Source organism: Papaver somniferum, chromosome 2 (genome assembly GCF_003573695.1).
Source record: "Papaver somniferum cultivar HN1 chromosome 2, ASM357369v1, whole genome shotgun sequence".
NCBI classification, from domain to species: Eukaryota; Viridiplantae; Streptophyta; class Magnoliopsida; order Ranunculales; family Papaveraceae; genus Papaver; species Papaver somniferum.
This window is the reverse complement of record NC_039359.1, coordinates 79,757,417-79,776,371: the sequence shown is the minus strand read 5'-3', so window position 1 is coordinate 79,776,371 and position 18,955 is coordinate 79,757,417. Positions and strand designations below refer to the sequence as shown.

General features: G+C 35.7%; 1 protein-coding gene across 1 annotated transcript; it reads left to right on the top strand.

Annotated features, from left to right (window-relative positions):
• The first annotated feature begins 13,642 nt into the window (after positions 1-13,642).
• Positions 13,643-14,974, top strand: LOC113351464. The gene is made up of 2 exons (XM_026595444.1): positions 13,643-13,841; positions 13,965-14,974. Exons 1-2 carry the CDS (start codon positions 13,643-13,645, stop codon positions 14,972-14,974), a joined length of 1,209 nt encoding a protein of 402 aa, XP_026451229.1.
• The last annotated feature ends 3,981 nt before the right edge of the window (positions 14,975-18,955 follow it).

Here is an 18,955-nt window from a genome sequence, read left to right as displayed (position 1 = left end):
CTAAAATTTTGTAGCACAGTGGCTAAATTTTTTCGAAAGACACATCAAGTGTTTTCAATGTAGCTACTGTTCACCTTTTGGACACATCAAGTGTTTTCAATGTAGCTATTGTTCACCTTTTGGACACATAGGATACCACAAACCATGGCGATAACTTTTATAAAATGACACAAAACGTATTCAACGTGGCAAATATTAGCTTTTAGTCACTCGAAAAAATTGCAATTTTTATCGCCCAATTTATCTTCACGGACCTATTGGCCCCCTCTTTTATCATTTGTAGCAAAATTCACCTAAATAACCATCCATAAAAAATTAATCAAGACTACAATTAGAATTGAACCAGTCTAAGATCTCAATAGTTATCGAATCTTAAAATATACCAGCATTCATTAAAATGTAAACCATTAAAATGTGACAGTATTCCAACACTTGAGCTCTTGCAATTTTCTCCTTTATTAGGGTGTAACAAAATAAGACCAGATTTGTACAATGATACATTAAAAAGAAAATCCAGTCAATAACCTAGATAAGCATTCAGGTAGTTGACCTTCCACCTGCACCTTGCGGATGTTTTGTATAGACAGCACACTTCAGAACTGACCACTCAAAGGATCAAGCAAGTGATCTGCAGCTGACAATTGACAGTTTCAGCTTGAAACAGGGATTCATCCTTGTCCTTGTTGATCTTCTTTAGACCTGCAGAATTCAAACTACTTGTTTTTTAGCTGAACAAATTGAAAGAAAATTATATCATATGAATCTATATGCGCTCTAATTTTTTATTTCAAAATTAACGATGAGAGATAAAGAGTAAGTTGTGTTGGCATGTATATGCACAATTAATTTAAGTTAGGTGATTATCATGTAAGAGGGTAAAATCTAAATTAGGTGATTATCATGTAAGAGGATAAATAAAGATATAAAGTTACACTTAGTTTTGTTCGAACCAAAGCTTAATATTATCTTAGTGTGACCGACAGTATGACACCATGATGGAGATCACCCTTGATTGGAAAGCAACTTAGCCATGCATGGACAACCTTCCAAACAACAGAACATGCATATGTTATGTTTCTGAATTCCTGACCAATTCTGTATAACAAAGATAACTGGTCTAGGTAAATAAAACTCAAGTTATGAGTCGAACAAAATAGCTGATTTAAGTTTTTGGAAAAAAAGCACAATCAGGCATCAGCAACTCTAAAAATTGATTATAAAAACATAGCAAAGAAGGATGATATCATACGAAAAGGACCAGACTCTTCCATAATCTTAATTAAGAATCATCATGCTAGAAGAAGGAACTCAAATTCCTTTTCACTGAGAAGTGCATATAGGAATATGAGCTTGAAAAGTCATGTTATGAAGGCGAATAACCAAGAATATGAGCCTCAAGTGCAACTAATACCTGAGATGAATCAATACTGTCTCGATGGTACCGGCATATTTTCCCAACAGCTGAAACAACATTGTCATACGCCATAACATTGTCCATAGATAGCGTATTTGGATGCCTAATCACAACATTTAGCCTGGAAAGTTCCTCTGTAATGAAAATTATGAATACAAGTCGGTACGCTTTTATATATCTTTATACCAACAATTATTGTTGTTCATATCAAGAACCCACAGCCAATAGTTCATAGAATGCGCAGTAAAAGTAAGTTACCTCCTACTAGAGGTTTGAACGCTGCTCCACCAATCTCTATGCAAATACCAACTCCATATACAGCAGCCTGAAGATAGTATTTCATATTATATGAGATCCATATATAAAGAAGAGATAGAAACTGCAACAGGACTCAGTAAAGAATGAACCTGGCGAAAATCTGAATTCTCATCATTGCAAGCCTCCAATAGGAAGATAAGTATCATAATATCCGTGTCAGCAAAAGTAAATTAAATAGATTTGAATAAAAAGAAATCTCAACATTCAGAATTTAACCTTATTATATGGTGCTACTTGAGAGCAGCTTCTTGACACTGCTCGGCAACATCATCAAAAATGCATATAACAACCCTTTTCTCTGCAATCACCAGCTCAAGCTTAGCTTACAAGCCTAGCCTGAAATTATGACAAGCTCTCAGTAGCAACATCTGGCCCCTTGCAATCTCCATCAAGCTCACTGAAACACACCTGCAGTTTCACTGCAACCAAACAACAGTATCAGCTTTAGCCAAATTCATTCTTCAGCACCGCTAGAACCTACCTGCAAACCAACTTTTCAAGGCCATCAGCTGCTCAAGCCACCTGCAACTTGGATTCAACTCAATCATTTCTTTCCTGTAGCTGTGTGTATATCATATATCGCATCTTCTCAGATTCATAACCCGACAACCACAAACCCATGGCATCAATATCTCAAACCCTTACGTAAGGACTCAATTCAATCAAACCCTTACACAAAATCTCATGTAATAAGAATTCAAACAAACCCCATCTCTTGATTCTTCTCATGTAATACGAATTCAAACAAACCCAATCTCTTAATAAGAATTGACCTGTTGAATCAAGAACCAACCATGTTCAATCGAATCACAACAACAAAACTAAACCTGTTACACTATCGTTCAAATACTAAATCAAAACACCAAATCAAACATCTATATTATGAAAAACCCAATTATAAAACCTAGGGATTCATTATGATGAAAACCCCCAAAAAATTGAAACAAAATCGAACCATTACAAACAAATGAGGTGTAAAGATAAAAGTAATCGAAACGAAATAAAGAGGAGGAGCAGAAAAACCAGTTGAAAAAGAAGAATTAACTGTCTGATCTTATGAGAAGAAGACTTCATATCCTCACAAACAATAACAGAAAACATCATATCCCACCACTTAAACCCTAAAATCGTTTCATAAAAAAATCAATAAAACCCTAAATCCAATTAAACAACGTAGATTGAAAATATAAATCAAATTACTATCACCTTATTGTGCTTCTCTGAACTCAGTCATGGAAAACCCATGTTCCTATTTATCTGAACTCCCATTATTTCAAACAAATTCAGGGTTATGCATCAAAAACAAAAGAAGAGAGATCAGGGTTCTTCAAATCGTAAGATGATAAAATAATAAAGATGAAGCCGATTTGTTTCTCTGGAAAAAATTTTTTGGTAGAGTTAGGGTTTTCTTTGTTTGAGAGGCGGAAGAGATGAGGGAAAAGTGAGAGACGGAAAATGGGAGAATTTTTTTTTTTTGGTTATATGTAAAAGAATTTGAACGGCGATAAGAGTTGATTTAAGACTGTCATGCGGATTGTGAAACTCTTTGGATGGCCAAGATTTGATTTAAGACTGTCATACGGATTGAGAAGCTCGTGTATTTTTCTTTGTGCTAGTTCAAACTCGTCGATTCGATCTTATTACCAACTTTCGATATGAAAAAAAATCCGAAAAATATATGGGAATGAAGCAGAAAAATAAGAAAGTGTTTTTTTTTTTTTGTGCTTTGTCTTTGTGTTTTTGTGCTTTCTCTTTATGCTTCCGGTTTGAATTTCGACTAGTCACATAGGTCATGAAGCAATTTTGACTAGTCATACAGGTCATGAACTTCAAATGTGGTACAACAATGCAAAAACTATGAACCATAAGCTTTGGTGGGTTCTGACTTCAAACTTAGCATGATACATCATCGAAATCGATCAATATGAAGCTTGGTGTCGATTCGAATTTCAAATGTGGTATAACGCCATGCAAACTACGACCCAAGAAGCTATGGGAGGGTTCTAACTTCAAACTTAGCATGATACATCATCGAAATCGATAAATATGAAGCTCAATGTCGATTCAAACTTCAAATGTTGTATGACGACATACAAACTATGAACCAAGAAGATCCAGGAGAGTTCTGACTTCAAACTTAGCATGATATATCATCGAAGTCGATAAATATGAAGCTCAGTGTCGATTCAAACTTCAAATGTGGTATGACGACATACAAACTATGAACCAAGAAGCTCCATGAGGGTTATGACTTCAAACTTATCAGGATGGATCATCGAAATCGATCAATATGAAGCTTAGTATCGATTCGAACTTCAAATGTGGTATTATGACGTACAAGCTTAAGTCGGAAAATTTGTAAGAACGATGAATCCAACCATTCATATGTAAGATTCCATCGAAATATTCTACGGAACCTTAAGCTAACCCTTTTCTGGCATATTATATGCACACCCTTGCTCTAAGATCGAAACCTGGCCGTGAATGGACTACTATAAGTCAGAAACTTGGTTAGAACGATGAATCCCTCCATTTACAGGTAAGATACCTTCAGAATATTCTCTGAAACCTTAAAAAAACCCTATTCTGGCATATTGTATGCATACCCTGTCTCCGAGACTGAAACCTGGTCGTGAGTGGACTACATAATTCGGAAACTTCGTAAGAACGATGAATCCATCCATTTACAGGTAAGATTCCTTCGGAATATTCCACGAAACCTTAAATAAACCTTGTTCTGGCATATTATATCCATACACTGGCTCCGAGATCGAAACCTAGCCGGGAGTGGACTACTGTAAGTCGGAAACTTGGTAAGAACGATCCATTTACAGGTAAGATTCCTTCAGAATATTCTCTGAAACCTTAAAAAAACTTTATTATAGCATATATTATGGACACATAAACAAACCAATGTGGCTAAATAAATCCTCTTTCCGCCACGGATTAATAGGTGTGGCTATTGCCATCCTACACTTTCGACACATACATAATTATTTAATGTGGCCATATAGGCATCTATGGCTACATGTGATGGGATTAAACTGAAAACTATGACCAAACGATACCCTATGGCTGCAGTTGATGGGTTTAGGATTAAACCCATGAACAAATGGTGAACTATGGCTACATGGTAACACAAAACGTGGCTATAGTTATACTGATGACAAGTAGCCACACAAATAACCCGAAACGTGGCTGGGTTGTAAACCAAAAAACGTGGCCTATGTGAAGGTTTGTACTAGTGTAACCTTAATTCAGTTCATCTTTCAGCGCTAAACAAACTTACAATACTTCCATCCTTACTCTCAAATCATCCACATACTACGTTGACTAAGATCCACTCGACTAAAATCAAACTCAATCCCTGAATTAAGATTATCAGAGAAGAAAGAGGAAGAACAGAGAGGAGCAGAAGAAGAAGGAAGAAAACGAGAACAAAAAGAAGATAAGAAGAAAATAATTTATATTCTCGGTTTAATCCAGACAAGACCAAGGAAAAAAACTACCGAACATTCGTTGAATTTGATAAGGGTAGCCCCAGTCTGTTCAAGACAAAACCATTTTGGCATTCATACTGATCTGATGATATCTTTTCCGATCGGCATCCGAATGACTCGTTCGAGTAGTCCATTTTGCGTAACTTTTCGTGACCTATTCAATGATACTAATTTCGTATCTAAATCGTTGTTAGATTAATTCCTATCAAATAACGTTCGTGTTAAACTAATCGAGTTATTATCGGCTAATTCGTCACTTGATTATCGCTAAATCGAGTCTTGACCGGTCTAATATCGTTGACAAGCTTGCGGGTCTTTACAGTAACTTAAGATTTGGAAGGAGAAAAATCTCCCTGTATAACGGGAGTGCACCTTCCTCCTCCTTTTATTGGTGTTCTTAACTAATTGCTTTCTTTTTTCTTTTCTATTTATATTTATCAAAAATGTTGGAAGTTAAACCAAGATATGGTGATTTGGTTCGTGGCTCAACAAGTATTGTTGACACAGTGCATGGATCAACAAGTATTGTTGACACGTCAGGGTGGATCAACATACGTAGTTGACACACTGTGTCATATTTGGAAGTCGAAGCAAGTCGTGCCGGTTCTAGAGAGTTCTATTTAGAGTTTGTGTTATGTTAGGAAAGTGTGCTTTATTTAGAGTTTGTTTTTATTAGGAAAATACTTTGAGTGATCGTCAAGTTTGTGAGACTATAAGTAGGCTATTGAGCCATAAGAATTGTACACCAAACTGATTATCAATGTAATCGTTTATTTGCTTCTGTCTGTGCTCTCCTTTCTCTTGCTCGATCCTACATTTGGTATCAGAGCAAGGTGAGAGGAAGGGAGAGGAGAAGGAGAGAAAAGAAGTTTTGTTGTTGTGTTTGGTTTTTACTGGGAAGAAGGCGTGAGATCAGGGTTTAAGAGAAAGTCACGTGAAGGAGGATTGTTTTGTTGCTGTTAAGCTGTGTTGGTGTGTGCGTGTTGCTGAGTTGGTCTAGATCGTAGTTCTACTGCTGAAGCGTTTGTTGGCTATTGAATCACGTCCTGTGGGTTCAATATGTCACCACTAAGGAAACTAGGTCAAAGAAAGAGGAAGATCGTTGCTGTGGTGTTGAGTAGTTGAGTTGTTTCCATGATTGATGGTTGAAGGAGAAGAAGATAGGCTTGTTGTTGATTGATGGAGTGACAGTTTGAGCTAGCAATAGAACTCGAGTTTGGTACTTATAGGATTCTATGCTGAAAACTCAATGTTGGCAGTGACGTTGTGTTCTCGGAGGTATGAGGTTGTTGCTGACTTGCTGTTCAAGGTTATGAAGTGCAGGTGATGATAAAATTGCAAGAAGAAGTTACATACAGAGATAGAGCTGTTGCTGCTCCAGTTGAACAAAGATGATAAAGAAGAAGAAAAGAAATTATTGTTGGCTTAAGACGAAGAAGGACATGTTTGAGCAGAGAAGAAGTTAGGGCTTCTAAATTGAAGGTTGAGGGTACTGTTGATCGTGAAGATATTGGCAGTGAGTGATAATAAGGATGGTACTGTTGCTCGTGATTTATGGTGATGTGTTATCGACGGTGATTAATGGAGTTACTGTCAGGGAAGAATAGCGATCTTGGTGATGGAATTTTGATTGAGTAAACAAGCAACTTGAGAAGGGAACTAAATAGCTCGGGAGGAAAAATTGTTGTTTTTTGAAAGTTGATGATTCAGTTGATCATGATAAAGAAAAACACGATGAGAGATGGATGCTTCAGTGATTAGGAAGATGATGTGCTGACAAGACAAGGATACAGTGGTTGATGTGAAGCTAATAGCGACGTTGGAGACATGGGGTTTCACAACCCTAAAATCAGGTAAGAACCGGTCGTTAAAAAAAAAGTAACAGTTGAAGAGACAGAAGTGTTACTAAAGTAATGTCACAGTTGGTGGAGAAGTGCTACAGTAGCGTAACAGAAGAAAGAGTGTCACAATGTGTGACAGGAGGCGTGACAAAAGGGTATAACAGTGCATAAGTGTGACAGTTTGGTGTAAGGTGTTGTTGCAAACAACAAGGGTTGCTGTGGCAGAGCATTGGTTGTGTTTTTTAAAGAATCTTTGGGTGAGTGGTTGATTCAAAGGGTTAAGTCATGGATTTGAAATAGACGCAAAAGAAGATCAAAGTTGGTGTTGCAGTCAAGAAAGGCTGGTACAGTTTGATGAAGTTGATCGAATTCAGAAACTTAGAATGACAAAGAAAGTTGGGTGGTGATGTTTGAGATTAAGGGAGGATGATAGGAGTTTAAGCTCAAACATGTTGGAAGATTAAAGTGTGATTGAAGAGTTTGTGAGAGAAACTTGGAAAACCTACAAAGTATGGCAGACTTTGTGTTAGTTATTGCTTGTGGCATAAGCGTAACAAAAGAAAGATTGTGAGAGAATCTTGAAAAGAAGTGTGAAGGTTTCGTAAAAACATCGTGACTGGAACAAAGAAACAAATAAGAAAAGAATAAAAGAAGAAACAACAGCAAGATTGTGAAGAAAGAGAAGTAATCACCAGGTGGTGATGGGAGATTGAAGAGAAAAGACGTCACAAGGTTGTGATTGTGAGAAGTGAAGCAACCCCAGTGGGTATTTGGCTAGAGAAGTGAAGAAATTCCAGTGTGGAATTTGAAGAGTTGAGTGGAAATCCTGCGAGTGAAATGGGTAAACAAGTGTTGAGTTTGAGCTGCAATGCTCAGTGAAGAAAGTTGAAGGTGAGCTAAAATGCTCAGTTATGAGTCAAAGAATTTTGTTTTGTGTTTGGTTAGCAAGTTGAATAGAGCACAAATAGGTGTTTCTAGCTTGTTAAGTTTTGTGTTCCGCTGCGATGAAGAAGAATGTGAAGTGAGTGTTTGATGATTGATGTGAATAAGATTGGTTTGTGAATTGAGTTTGATAATGATGACGAAATTCTGGTATGATAAAAGACAAGAACGTGTTAACGTTTATCAATGGAAGAAGAGGAATAGAAAATGATAAAAGACGAGGACGTGCAAACGTTTATCAATGGAAGAAGATGGTTACGGAATTCTCGTTGAATGATATCTTGGTTTAAGGGAGGATGTTGGAAGTTAAACCAAGATATGGTTATTTGTTTCGTGGGTCAACAAGTATTGTTGACACAGTGCATGGATCAACAAGTATTGTTGACACGTCAGGGTGGATCAACATACGTTGTTGACAGACTGTGTCATATTTGGAAATCGAAGCAAGTCGTGCCGGTTCTAGAGAGTTCTAGAAGAGTTCTATTTAGAGTTTGTGTTATGTTAGGAAAGTGTGCTTTATTTAGAGTTTGTTTTTATTAGGAAAGTACTTTGAGTGATCGTCAATTTTGTGAGACTATAAGTAGGCTATTGAGCCATAAGAATTGTACACCAAACTGATTATCAATGTAATCGTTTATTTGCTTCCGCGTGTGCTCTCCTCTCTCTTGCTCGATCCTACAAAAAATATTCATCAATGAAAATTAAGATTCTGAACCTCTCAATTTTCGCAATGGAGTTTTAAGTTTATCACAAAAAAGAAAAATATTTTCATCATAAAGAAAATCCATCAGTGTAATGTTAAGTTTATCAATCGTGGAGTTTTTTTGGTTTAATTCTTGTTCCAAGCATCAATGAGATCTCATTTGTTATCTTCCTTATTTGCACCCTATTCCTTTTCCAATAGTTTTCTTCTGCACCCTATTCTTCCTTATTTAGTGATCTAATTTACTAATTTGTTATGTTCAAGAGGCTGGATGAGATAGTTGGGGCGACCGACCGGAGGGCTCGAAGGGAGGGAGTCCCTTTTGTGGCCATATTTTTGTAAATTGAAACCTAACAAAAATGTCCAATATGATAAAAAGATTGAAAATCTCCATGTCCATGGTTACTTTTTCACTAGACAAAATTGTCCCTTCTTTTCAGTCCAATTACTATAACTCCTTGTGTATCCTATTTTTTAGAGTATAATTGGAATGTAAACTTTAATATAACATATATAAAAATTCGTGCCTTGGAATTTTACAAATTTTATCTCTTTGGAAAGCTTATAAAAAAAATCTTCGCAACGAGTACAAACAACAATATCAAATTTGGAAATTTTATGAAAAATTCGGAAGTGTTTATCATTTAGGCATAATTTTAGAAAATTAAATATACATCCATGCAAACCACCACCACAAAGGATACATAATACTTTATGTAGCCATATATTGGTTTATGCATAAACTAATTTTCCGTTACAACTAATAAAACGTATGCTACATGCTTCAAAAAAAATGTACTCCCTCCGTTTCAAAAAAGTGATACTTTCACTTTAGGCACAATTTTCGAAAATTGAATGCATATCCATTATGCAAACTACCATAAAGGATGCATAACATATCATGCAACCATATTTTGATTTATGGATCGACTAATTTTCCGTTTCTGGAAAAGTGATACTTTCGCTCAATTTCAGAAAAAGTGATACTTTAGCTCCGTTTCAGAAAAAGTGTCATTTTTCTGAAACTGAGCTAAAGTATCACAATTTCTGAAACACAACGAAAGTATCACTTTTTCTGAAATTGAGCAAAAGTATCACTTTTTCTGAAACGGGGTGAAAGTAGTCGCAGACAAACACCATCTTCAGATTCTTCTTCAGTCGGCCCTTCTACCGTGACAACGGTTGTACTAGTTAATTAGAGAAATTAAAAAACAGAAAAAAGAAAATAATAATAATAATAGTATAGAGAAAATAGGATGAGAAATTAAAGATGGGTTTGTGAATGGATGGTTTTACAATGTTTTTTTTTTATTTGATGCAAACCAACAAGGAATATATTATAACTTAAGGTTTGTACATAGCTTAAGCTGACAGGCTTGTTGATCATCCCTAATTATATCTATGAATCTATCTGGGATATCTTGATCATAAGCAAAAGATAGTCTGTCAGACCTCGAGAAGTTTGTTATAACATGAGCAGCAGTATTTGCTGATCTTTTTACATGCTTTACCGAAATATTATAAGCAGAAAATAACATATGCCTTATTTCATCTACAAGGCCTTGATTCATCAAGTGAACCAAAGATTTAACAGTGTTGATAGAGTTTGTAACAGTATGATAGTCACTTTCCAAGATCACATTGCTGAAACCACTTTCTCTGACCCATATGATAGCTTCTTTCAAGGCCAGACATTCCGCTTGCTCTGCATCTATTCCTCCATTGAAATATTTGCCTCTGATTCCACTGCAGTGCCCTGATGAGTCACGAATAATCAAGCCAATGGAAAAACAGTGATTGCCATCATCAAAAGAGGCATCTAAATTAATTTTAAGCTGATTAAGTTGAGGTGGTTCCCAAATTTCATGTGATTTTTTTTATGCAACTTAATAGTTGAAGAGCATTGTTTCACCATAGATTTGATGGAGTGAACTGTATAAAGTATATTTTGGTTTTTTTTCTCGAAAACCTTAGCACATCTGTTTTTCCACAATGTCCAAGATGTAATCACGAGAGTCAGAATCCATAATTGTCTATCCTCTAAATTAATTGAAGAAGTTGAATTTGTCTGAAACCAACTAGCAATCCAGTCGCAGACTTTAATTTGTTGTGCTTGCAGAGTCGCCAAATTAATATTCATTGATAACCAGATTAACCTAGAGTGATCTCATTCAATGAGAAGATGTTGTAAGGTTTCAGCAGATTGAGAGCATCTAGGACATGTTACCTCAATGGTTGGATTATATGAATGTAGTTTAACTCTTGTTGGAACTATTCCACTAAGACATTTCCAGATGAACAATTTAACCTTGTGTGGCGCTTCAGATTTCCAAATACCTTTCCACTTAATTTGGGCATAACTAGAATTGGCATGACTGTGATGTGTTAGTGCTTTATATGTTGATTTAACTGAAAATTCTCCTGTTCTATTTGGCTCCCATACAAGTTTATCCGAACCTTGTTGAACTAGTTGCATTCTGATAATTAATTCTTCCACTTCATCTGGAAATAAAGACCAAACTAATTCTTCATTCCATCTTCTAGGGTCTTCTAAAATTAGATCAGAAACATAAACTATCCTTGCAGGTTCTAGATAAGTGTCTCTAGGAGTTGGAGGAGTATTCAACCCTATAACCCATTTATCTAACCATACTGAATTATTTTTTTTCATCTCTAACCTCCCATATATGAAATTGCTTGACATATTGTAGACCTACTTCTATTCCCTTCCAAATCCAAGAAGAAATACTTGGGGATTCTTGAAGATGAATAAAGCTACAATAAGGTAAGTATTTAGCTTTCATGATTTTAACCCACTATTTATCTTCCTCAGCACACATCCTCCAAGCAAGTTTGGTGATTAAAGCTATGTTGAATTGCTCTAAGTCCCTGAATGACAAACCTCCAACATCTTTAGAAGTACATAAAGAATTCCAAGCAATTAAATTAAGGCCTCTATTTTTGTTTTATGACCCCAACAAAATTTTCTCTGAGCTGAGACTAATTTTTTGATTAGGTTTGTCGGGAGTTTAAAGTTACTCATATAGTGAGAAGGAATTGAATTCAGCACTGACTTGACCAAAGTTGATCTTGCAGCTTGGTTAAGTGTTTTAGAGAACCAACCCTGAAATTTATTCTCATAAGCATCTTTAACATATTTGAAAGAGTAACTTTTCGACTTTCCCAGAAGAATAGGAAAGCCTAAATACTTGTCTGAAGTACAAAGTTTCTTGACTCCTAGTTAGTCTAGAATGGATTGCTTGGCTTGTTGAGATATATTTCCTGCAATGAACGCTGATGATTTTGAGAAGTTAATCATTTTTCCTGAAAGATTACTAAAATTTTACGGACAAATTTTTACCTGATTCATACTTTCCTTGTCAGCTTGAAAAAACAAGATGCAGTTATCCGCGAAAAGTAAGTGGTTTATGGAAATTGAGTTTTTTGCAACTCTAATTCCACGCAATTTATTGTTCACCTATGCATCTAAAAGTGATCTTGTAATATACTCCATAGAGATGATAAAAAGATAAGGGGACAGGGGGTCCCCTTGTCTAAGACCTCTAGCTGGAGTATAAGACTTACAAAGATTACCATTCAAACGAATGGAAACAGTTGTACTTGAAATACGTTGATGTATGATGGTTCTCCATTCTTGACAGAATCCCATAACACTCAGCATGTAATCCACAAATGCCCATTCTATTCGATCAAACGCCTTCGACGTCTAATTTAAGAGCTACCAAACCTTGTTTCTTCTTAAACTTCTTCATAGAATGTATTAACTCATGAGCCATCACAATGTTTTCATTGATGTATCTTTTCGGAAGATACGCAGCTTGCGTAGGAGAGATTAACTTATCCATTATAGTTTTCATTTGATTAACTATTATCTTTGAGATTATTTTATAGATGATATTACACATGCCAATTGGTCTGTAATCATTTAGTGAAGATGAATGCCTAGCTTTAGGAATCAAACAAGTAACTGTGTGATTGATTGAAGAGAGCATTTGTTTTATAATGAAAAACTGATGTACTAATTTAGTCACATCTTCTCCAACTGCAAATCATTGCTTTAGAAAGAACCCTGCCTGAAATCCACCCGGTCCTGAAGAGTTCTAACTAGGCATAGATTTAAGAACCTCTAATATTTCATTTCCATCAGAAACAGATAATAAAGATTCATTGTCTGCTTGAGTAATTGTTGGTAAAATGAACTTAAAGGAGTCTGTCGAAAGAATTGGATTAGAAGACTGAGGAATAGAAGAAACGTGTTAAGTCAAAATATATTCCAACTCCTTAGGTGAATTATGCCATTGGCCATGTTCATCCTTTAAAGCTGATATATGATTTCGAGCTTTCCTTCTGTTTGCCAAATTATGAAAATAAGCCGTGTTGTTGTCTATATCTTTCAACCAACTGTCTCCAGATTTTTTATGCCAGAAATAAGCTTCTATATTTTTCCAATGCTTTAGCCTTTTTATAGTGAGATATATTTTATAATAAGTATCATCACTATGACGTAGATCTTGAATAGTAGATAACTGATCTCTCAGATGCCTAATGTGAAAATCAATACGACCAAATTGCTATGATAGCTTCTTTCAAGGCCAGACATTCCGCTTGCTCTGCATCTATTCCTCCATTGAAATATTTGCCCCTGATTCCACTGTAGTGCCCTGATGAGTCACGAATAATCAATCCAATGGCAAAATAGTGATTTTCATCATCAAAAGAGGCATTTAAATTAATTTTAAGCTGATTAAGTTGAGGTGGTTCCCAAATTTCATGTGATTTTTTTTATGCAACTTAATAGTTGAAGAGCATTGCTTCACCATGGATTTGATGGAGTGAACTGTATAAAGTATATTTTGGTTAGCCATTGGTGACTTCAATGCAAAGAACATTTTTATGGGATGAAATGGAAGCAATTAGTGCAATGCAAAAACCTTGGTTAGCCATTGGTGACTTCAATGCAATCATTTCATTGGAAGAAAAACAAGGAGGTAGAAGACCTAGCAGAAGAGCAATGATGGATTTTTTTAATTGTTTGGATAAGTGTGAACTGCTACAAGCTCCCAAGTCTGGATTGCAATTCTCTTGGTCTAATTGTCAGCAAGGTAGGAATAGAATATAATATGTAACTTGGACAGAGGGTTTTTTAATCAAGCTTAGTTGCAAAAATATAGTGATTGGTTATAAAGTTGGTCTAAGGGTAGCTTCTGATCATGCTCCTTTATTAGGAGGTTGTGTTAACATTCCAAAACCACTTAATGTGCCAAAAAAGTTTCAGAAAGTTTGGTTATCTCATCCTCATTTTATGGAAGTTGTTCAAAGTTGCTGGTCTGAAGTTGTTACAGGAGATCCAGCTTTTGTGTTTCAAAGTAAGATGAAAAAGTTGAAGAAAGTTCTAAATGATCGGAACTGGAGTATTTTTGGTAATATTAATGTTCAAATAAAAGAAGCTGAAGTTCAAGTCAAAGATGCAATGATTATGTCAGATGCTAATCCATTTGACATTGATATTCTTGACACTCTTGTTGATGCTCAAAATAAGTACAACTCTAAAGAAGTTCAATTAAATACCCTGTTGAAACAAAAAGCAAGAATAAGATGGGTTAAAGAGGGAGCATCTAATACCATTTTTTTACACACAAGTTTGAAGATAAGGCAAGGAAGAAATTTTATTAGTGAGATTGAGGATGGAAATGGCAATATTTTATCAGATCAAGGAAAGATAGCTGAAGTTTTGGTTAAGAATTATGAGGAAAAATTTGCATTTCATCCATTTTCAATAGAAGATTCTTTACTTAATGCAATTCCAGAAGTTATCACTCAAGAAGATCAAGACATGCTTGATAAACTTCCAGTTGAAGAGGAAATTAGAATTACAATTTTTAATATGGATCCTGATAGTTCTCCAGGCCCAGATGGATTTTCAGGATGCTTTTATAGAGCTTGTTGGCACATAATTGGTGAAGATGTAGTGCATACCATTCAATTTTGCTGGAATAGGAAATTCATTCCTAAAGGTTTGAACTCTAATTTCTTGTTTTTATTGCCTAAAACTGAAGGTGTTAGATCTCTCAATCAGTTCAGACCTATAGGGCTAAGCAATGTAAGCTACAAAATCTTTACAAAAATAATTACAGCAAGATTAAGTACTTTGTTGGTTAAGTTGATTTCTCTTCAACAAGCTGCTTATGTTAAGGGTAGATGCATACAAGAGCAAATTTATTGGATTCAGAGTTAGTTAACGAAATGAAGAAAAAGATAAGAGGTGGAAATGTAGGTCTGAAGTTGGATATATCACAGGCATATGACTCGGTCAGCTGGGAGTTCTTGTTTAAAGTTTTGCAAAAATTTGGCTATTCAGTTGGGTGGTGTGATTGGTTGCATACTTTGTTCAAATCAGCAAAACTCTCAGTTCTTGTTAATGGTGGACCTTGTGGTTTTTCTTCTGTGGGTAGAGGGTTGAGGCAAGGAGACCCTCTATCTCCCATTTTATTTATCATCATGGAGGAAGTCTTGAGTAGGAATTTATCTGAAATGGTATGCAAGAAAACAATTATTCCTATGGTTACAAGAAATGGAATAAGTCCATCTCATCTTTTGTTTGCAGATGATGTATTCATCTTTTCTAATGGCTCAAAGAAGAGCATAGATAACTTACTAAAACTCCTCAAAGATTACCAACTTAGTTCAGGGCAATGTGTGAATACAATGAAGAGTAAGTGCTTTGTGGATGGAACTTCAGAAGTAAGGAAAAAATCTATATGTGATTTAATTCAAATGCAATTGAGTGCTTTCCCTGATAAATATCTAGGTGTTCTTCTTTGCAATGGTAGAACTAAATCTGCTATAGTTTGGCCAATGGTGGAGATGATGCAAAAAAAAACTTGCTTCTTGGAAAGGAAAGCTCTTATCATTTCAGGAAAGATTGGTTTTAATCAAATCTGTTCTTTGCAGCATTCCACTTTAAAGCATATCAGTCTATAAATGGCCATCTTCTGTTATCAAAACTTGTGAGAAGATCATTAGAAATTTTCTTTGGTCTAGAGATAGTGAATCTAAGAAGTACATGGTCTTAGGCTGGAAAAAAGTATGTACTCCTTTTCAGGAAGGAGGGATGGGGATTCAAAGGTTGGAAATTATAAATAAAGCTTTCCTTATGAAGATGCTATGGAAAATTATGATTTCCACTCAAGACTGGGCCTTGTTTTTTAAAGCTAAGTATCAAGATCAAGATAATCAATGGAGTCTGAAATGGCAGCAATCTTCTGTTAGATCAGGTCTAAACTGGGCTTGGAAATCTTTACATGAAAACTTAAGGTGGTGTGTTGGTAATGGAAGAAACATTTAAGTGCGGTATGATGTATGGATTGGTGATACAGCCTTAATAAACATTTGTGGTTCCAATCAGTATGTTCAAAATAATGTTCATTTGAAGGTGGCTGACTTCATTCAGAATGGGAAGTGGTATATTCCCGATGATGTGAAAGATATTTTTGCTGCTCTTAGTATGCCTCCAATTGGTGGTGGAAATGATGAATTAATTTGGAATGCTTCCATCTCAGGTGATTTTCTTATTTCAGCTGCAGTGGAGAATATGAGATTAAAAGAGAGGAAAGTTAATTGGTCCAAACATTTATGGAATGCTTATCTTCATCCAAGTACATCTAGCAATGTCTGGAAATTACTTCATAGACTTTATATGGATGATGTTAAAAAATTTAGCCATGGCTATGATATGGTTTCTCAATGCTGTATATGTGGAAAAGCTGAAGATAGTATGCATCACTTGCTCTAGGATTGTGAGTTTAGCTTGCACATTTGGAACTGGTTGGCTGCCATCTTTAACTTTGCAATTCCTACTTCTTTTGAGGATATTTGGAAAAGAGCAAGTCTCAAAAGTCCGTTAGTTTAGCAAGTGTGGATAATTGCAGCTTGTAGTACTTTGAAGGAGTTATGGTTTCAGAAGAACAAATTATTTTTTTGATAATATTAAACCAAATATATCCTCTTTCAAAAGTAGAATAATGAAGATGGTGTTTGAAGGTGGTATGAGACTTACAGGGGAGAAATGGGATCAAGCTTATGATCTTCACTTAATATCTTTCTTTAATCTGGGTGCAAGAAAGTCCAAAATTCAATTCATAACACCTTGTTATTGGTTGCTCCTGAAACTGATTTCACTCTATTTTGCTGTGATGGTGCCTCTCTGGGAAATCCAGGTGCAACTGGGTTTGGAATTGTTGTCAGAAATCATTCATGTCAAGTAGTGGGTGCAGTCACTGGAGGTTTGGGTTCAACTACTAATTACATTGCAGAAGTTTATGCAGTTGTGGTAGCTGCTGAATTGGCTGTGGAATGGAAGCTTCAGAAGATTATCATCCAGTCAGACTGCAAAACTGTCATAAATCAATTTGCCTGCAACCAAATCCCATGGTTTGTAAAGTCCAGATGGTATAATGCAATCAGGCATTTAACAGATATCAAGTTTTATCACTGTTTCAGAGAGTTGAATTTTTCTGCTGATACTGCAGCTAAGAGAGGAGCAAGACTGTCTGCAGGTGAAAGACTAGTTTATGTTGACAGACCTATATGGATGACAAGAGTGGAGATGCCTGAAATTGTTTACTACAGGTTTAGTTAATTGGGCTTATGGGCTTTAATTAGCAAATTGTAGTTTTAGTTCTGGGCTGGGTTATTTTGTTGGTTTTCTTTCTTAGATATTTGTAATCTGTAAATTACTTTTTCTTTAATGAAATTTGTGTGATTCAGCAAAAAAAAAAAAAAAAAAAACACCTATTAATTTTTTATTTTTTTATGTATTACGTTTCCAAAATAATATTAACAATAATTAAAGCAAGTATTAATTAACCACTAAATTCAAAATAAATATTAAGAGAAGTAATAAGGGAGAAGAGAAAAAATTTTATTCACTTAAAAAATTGGGATGCCAAAAACATTAGCTCAAGAGAGCTATTTATACAAGTTCTAAAGGTGTTAGCTTGTGTACACTACCTAGTGTTATTTGTCACACTACATGTAGAGATTATATAGTAATAGCCTCTGGCTTGGATGAAAACCATGCAATTCAACACCCACTAGATTTAGGTGGTAATCACATCCAACAAGTAGCTTACTAAAGAAAAGGTTGTATGTGGCTAGTAGGCAATGGTCAAAATATCCAGATTAACACTGATCCATGGATACTCTCTCTAAACGGCGCAGCACCAACCAGAACTGAGGATGAAAACATGGCAATCACCAGAGTTAATCAGTTCATTGATTAAGTTTCAGGGCATTGGAACATGACAATTGTCCAACAGAACGTGGATGCTTTTACTTCTCTCCAGATAAGTCGAATTCCAATCAACTCCGGGGCTGCTGATAAGCTTATTTGGAAGTTAACAGACCATGTAGATTGCATTGCATAATTTCCAGAAAGTATTGCAACAATATCAAGGAGAAGCCTCAACCTACAGAGACACCACTTTCCCATGGAAACAAATTTGGGCGCTAAAAAAGGTGGCACCAAGGATAAAAACTTTTATATGGAGGGTTATCCACAATGGACTAGGTGTACTGAAAAGATTGGCAGATATGTGACTGAAATCCCTACTGAGTGTGTGATATGTGAAAATGAAGCTGAAACAGTGCACCATCTGTTATTTAAATGCCCTTTTGCACATGCTGTTTGGTTCGCTTCACCAATGGGCCTCAGACTGCAAGAAAATACACAAGAAAATCTTATACATCTGTTGGAAAGTTGGCTAACAAATGGAGACAATGAGTATGTTGTCTCACTAGGCATGGCCATTTGCTGGGCTATTTAGAAAGTGAGAAATACTAAGGTTTTTGAGAAGAAGTCAACTAATATCCAGGGAACGCTCAAGATTGCATTTCATTCACTACACCAAATTTGGTGATTAACAACTCAGATTCGCAACAGCTACCCCGAATTTTCAGTTGCTAATTTCAGTTGCAAAATTTTCGCAACAAAATTTGAAACTGTTCGAATCTCGCAACAGTTTTCCCCTGTTGCGATTCGCAACAGAATTCAGTTGTACGCGTGCAACTCGTGTGTGTGCTTCCCACACTTTCAAGCTGACTCGGTTTCAGCCCATTCAGATACTCGGAGTCAGCTTAATAATTGACTCGGTCTTTATCATAATCGAGAATCCTTTTTTCTCTTATCTTCTTCTCTACCTTTCATTATCTTCTCTCG

Bases quoted from the DNA above. Each gene is read 5' to 3' on its own strand.
- LOC113351464 (XM_026595444.1), top strand. From the start codon at position 13,643: ATGGAAGCAATTAGTGCAATGCAAAAACCTTGGTTAGCCATTGGTGAC. The intron at 13,842-13,964 runs GTAGGAATAGAA...CTCCTTTATTAG, and splicing joins TTGGTCTAATTGTCAGCAAG to GAGGTTGTGTTAACATTCCA.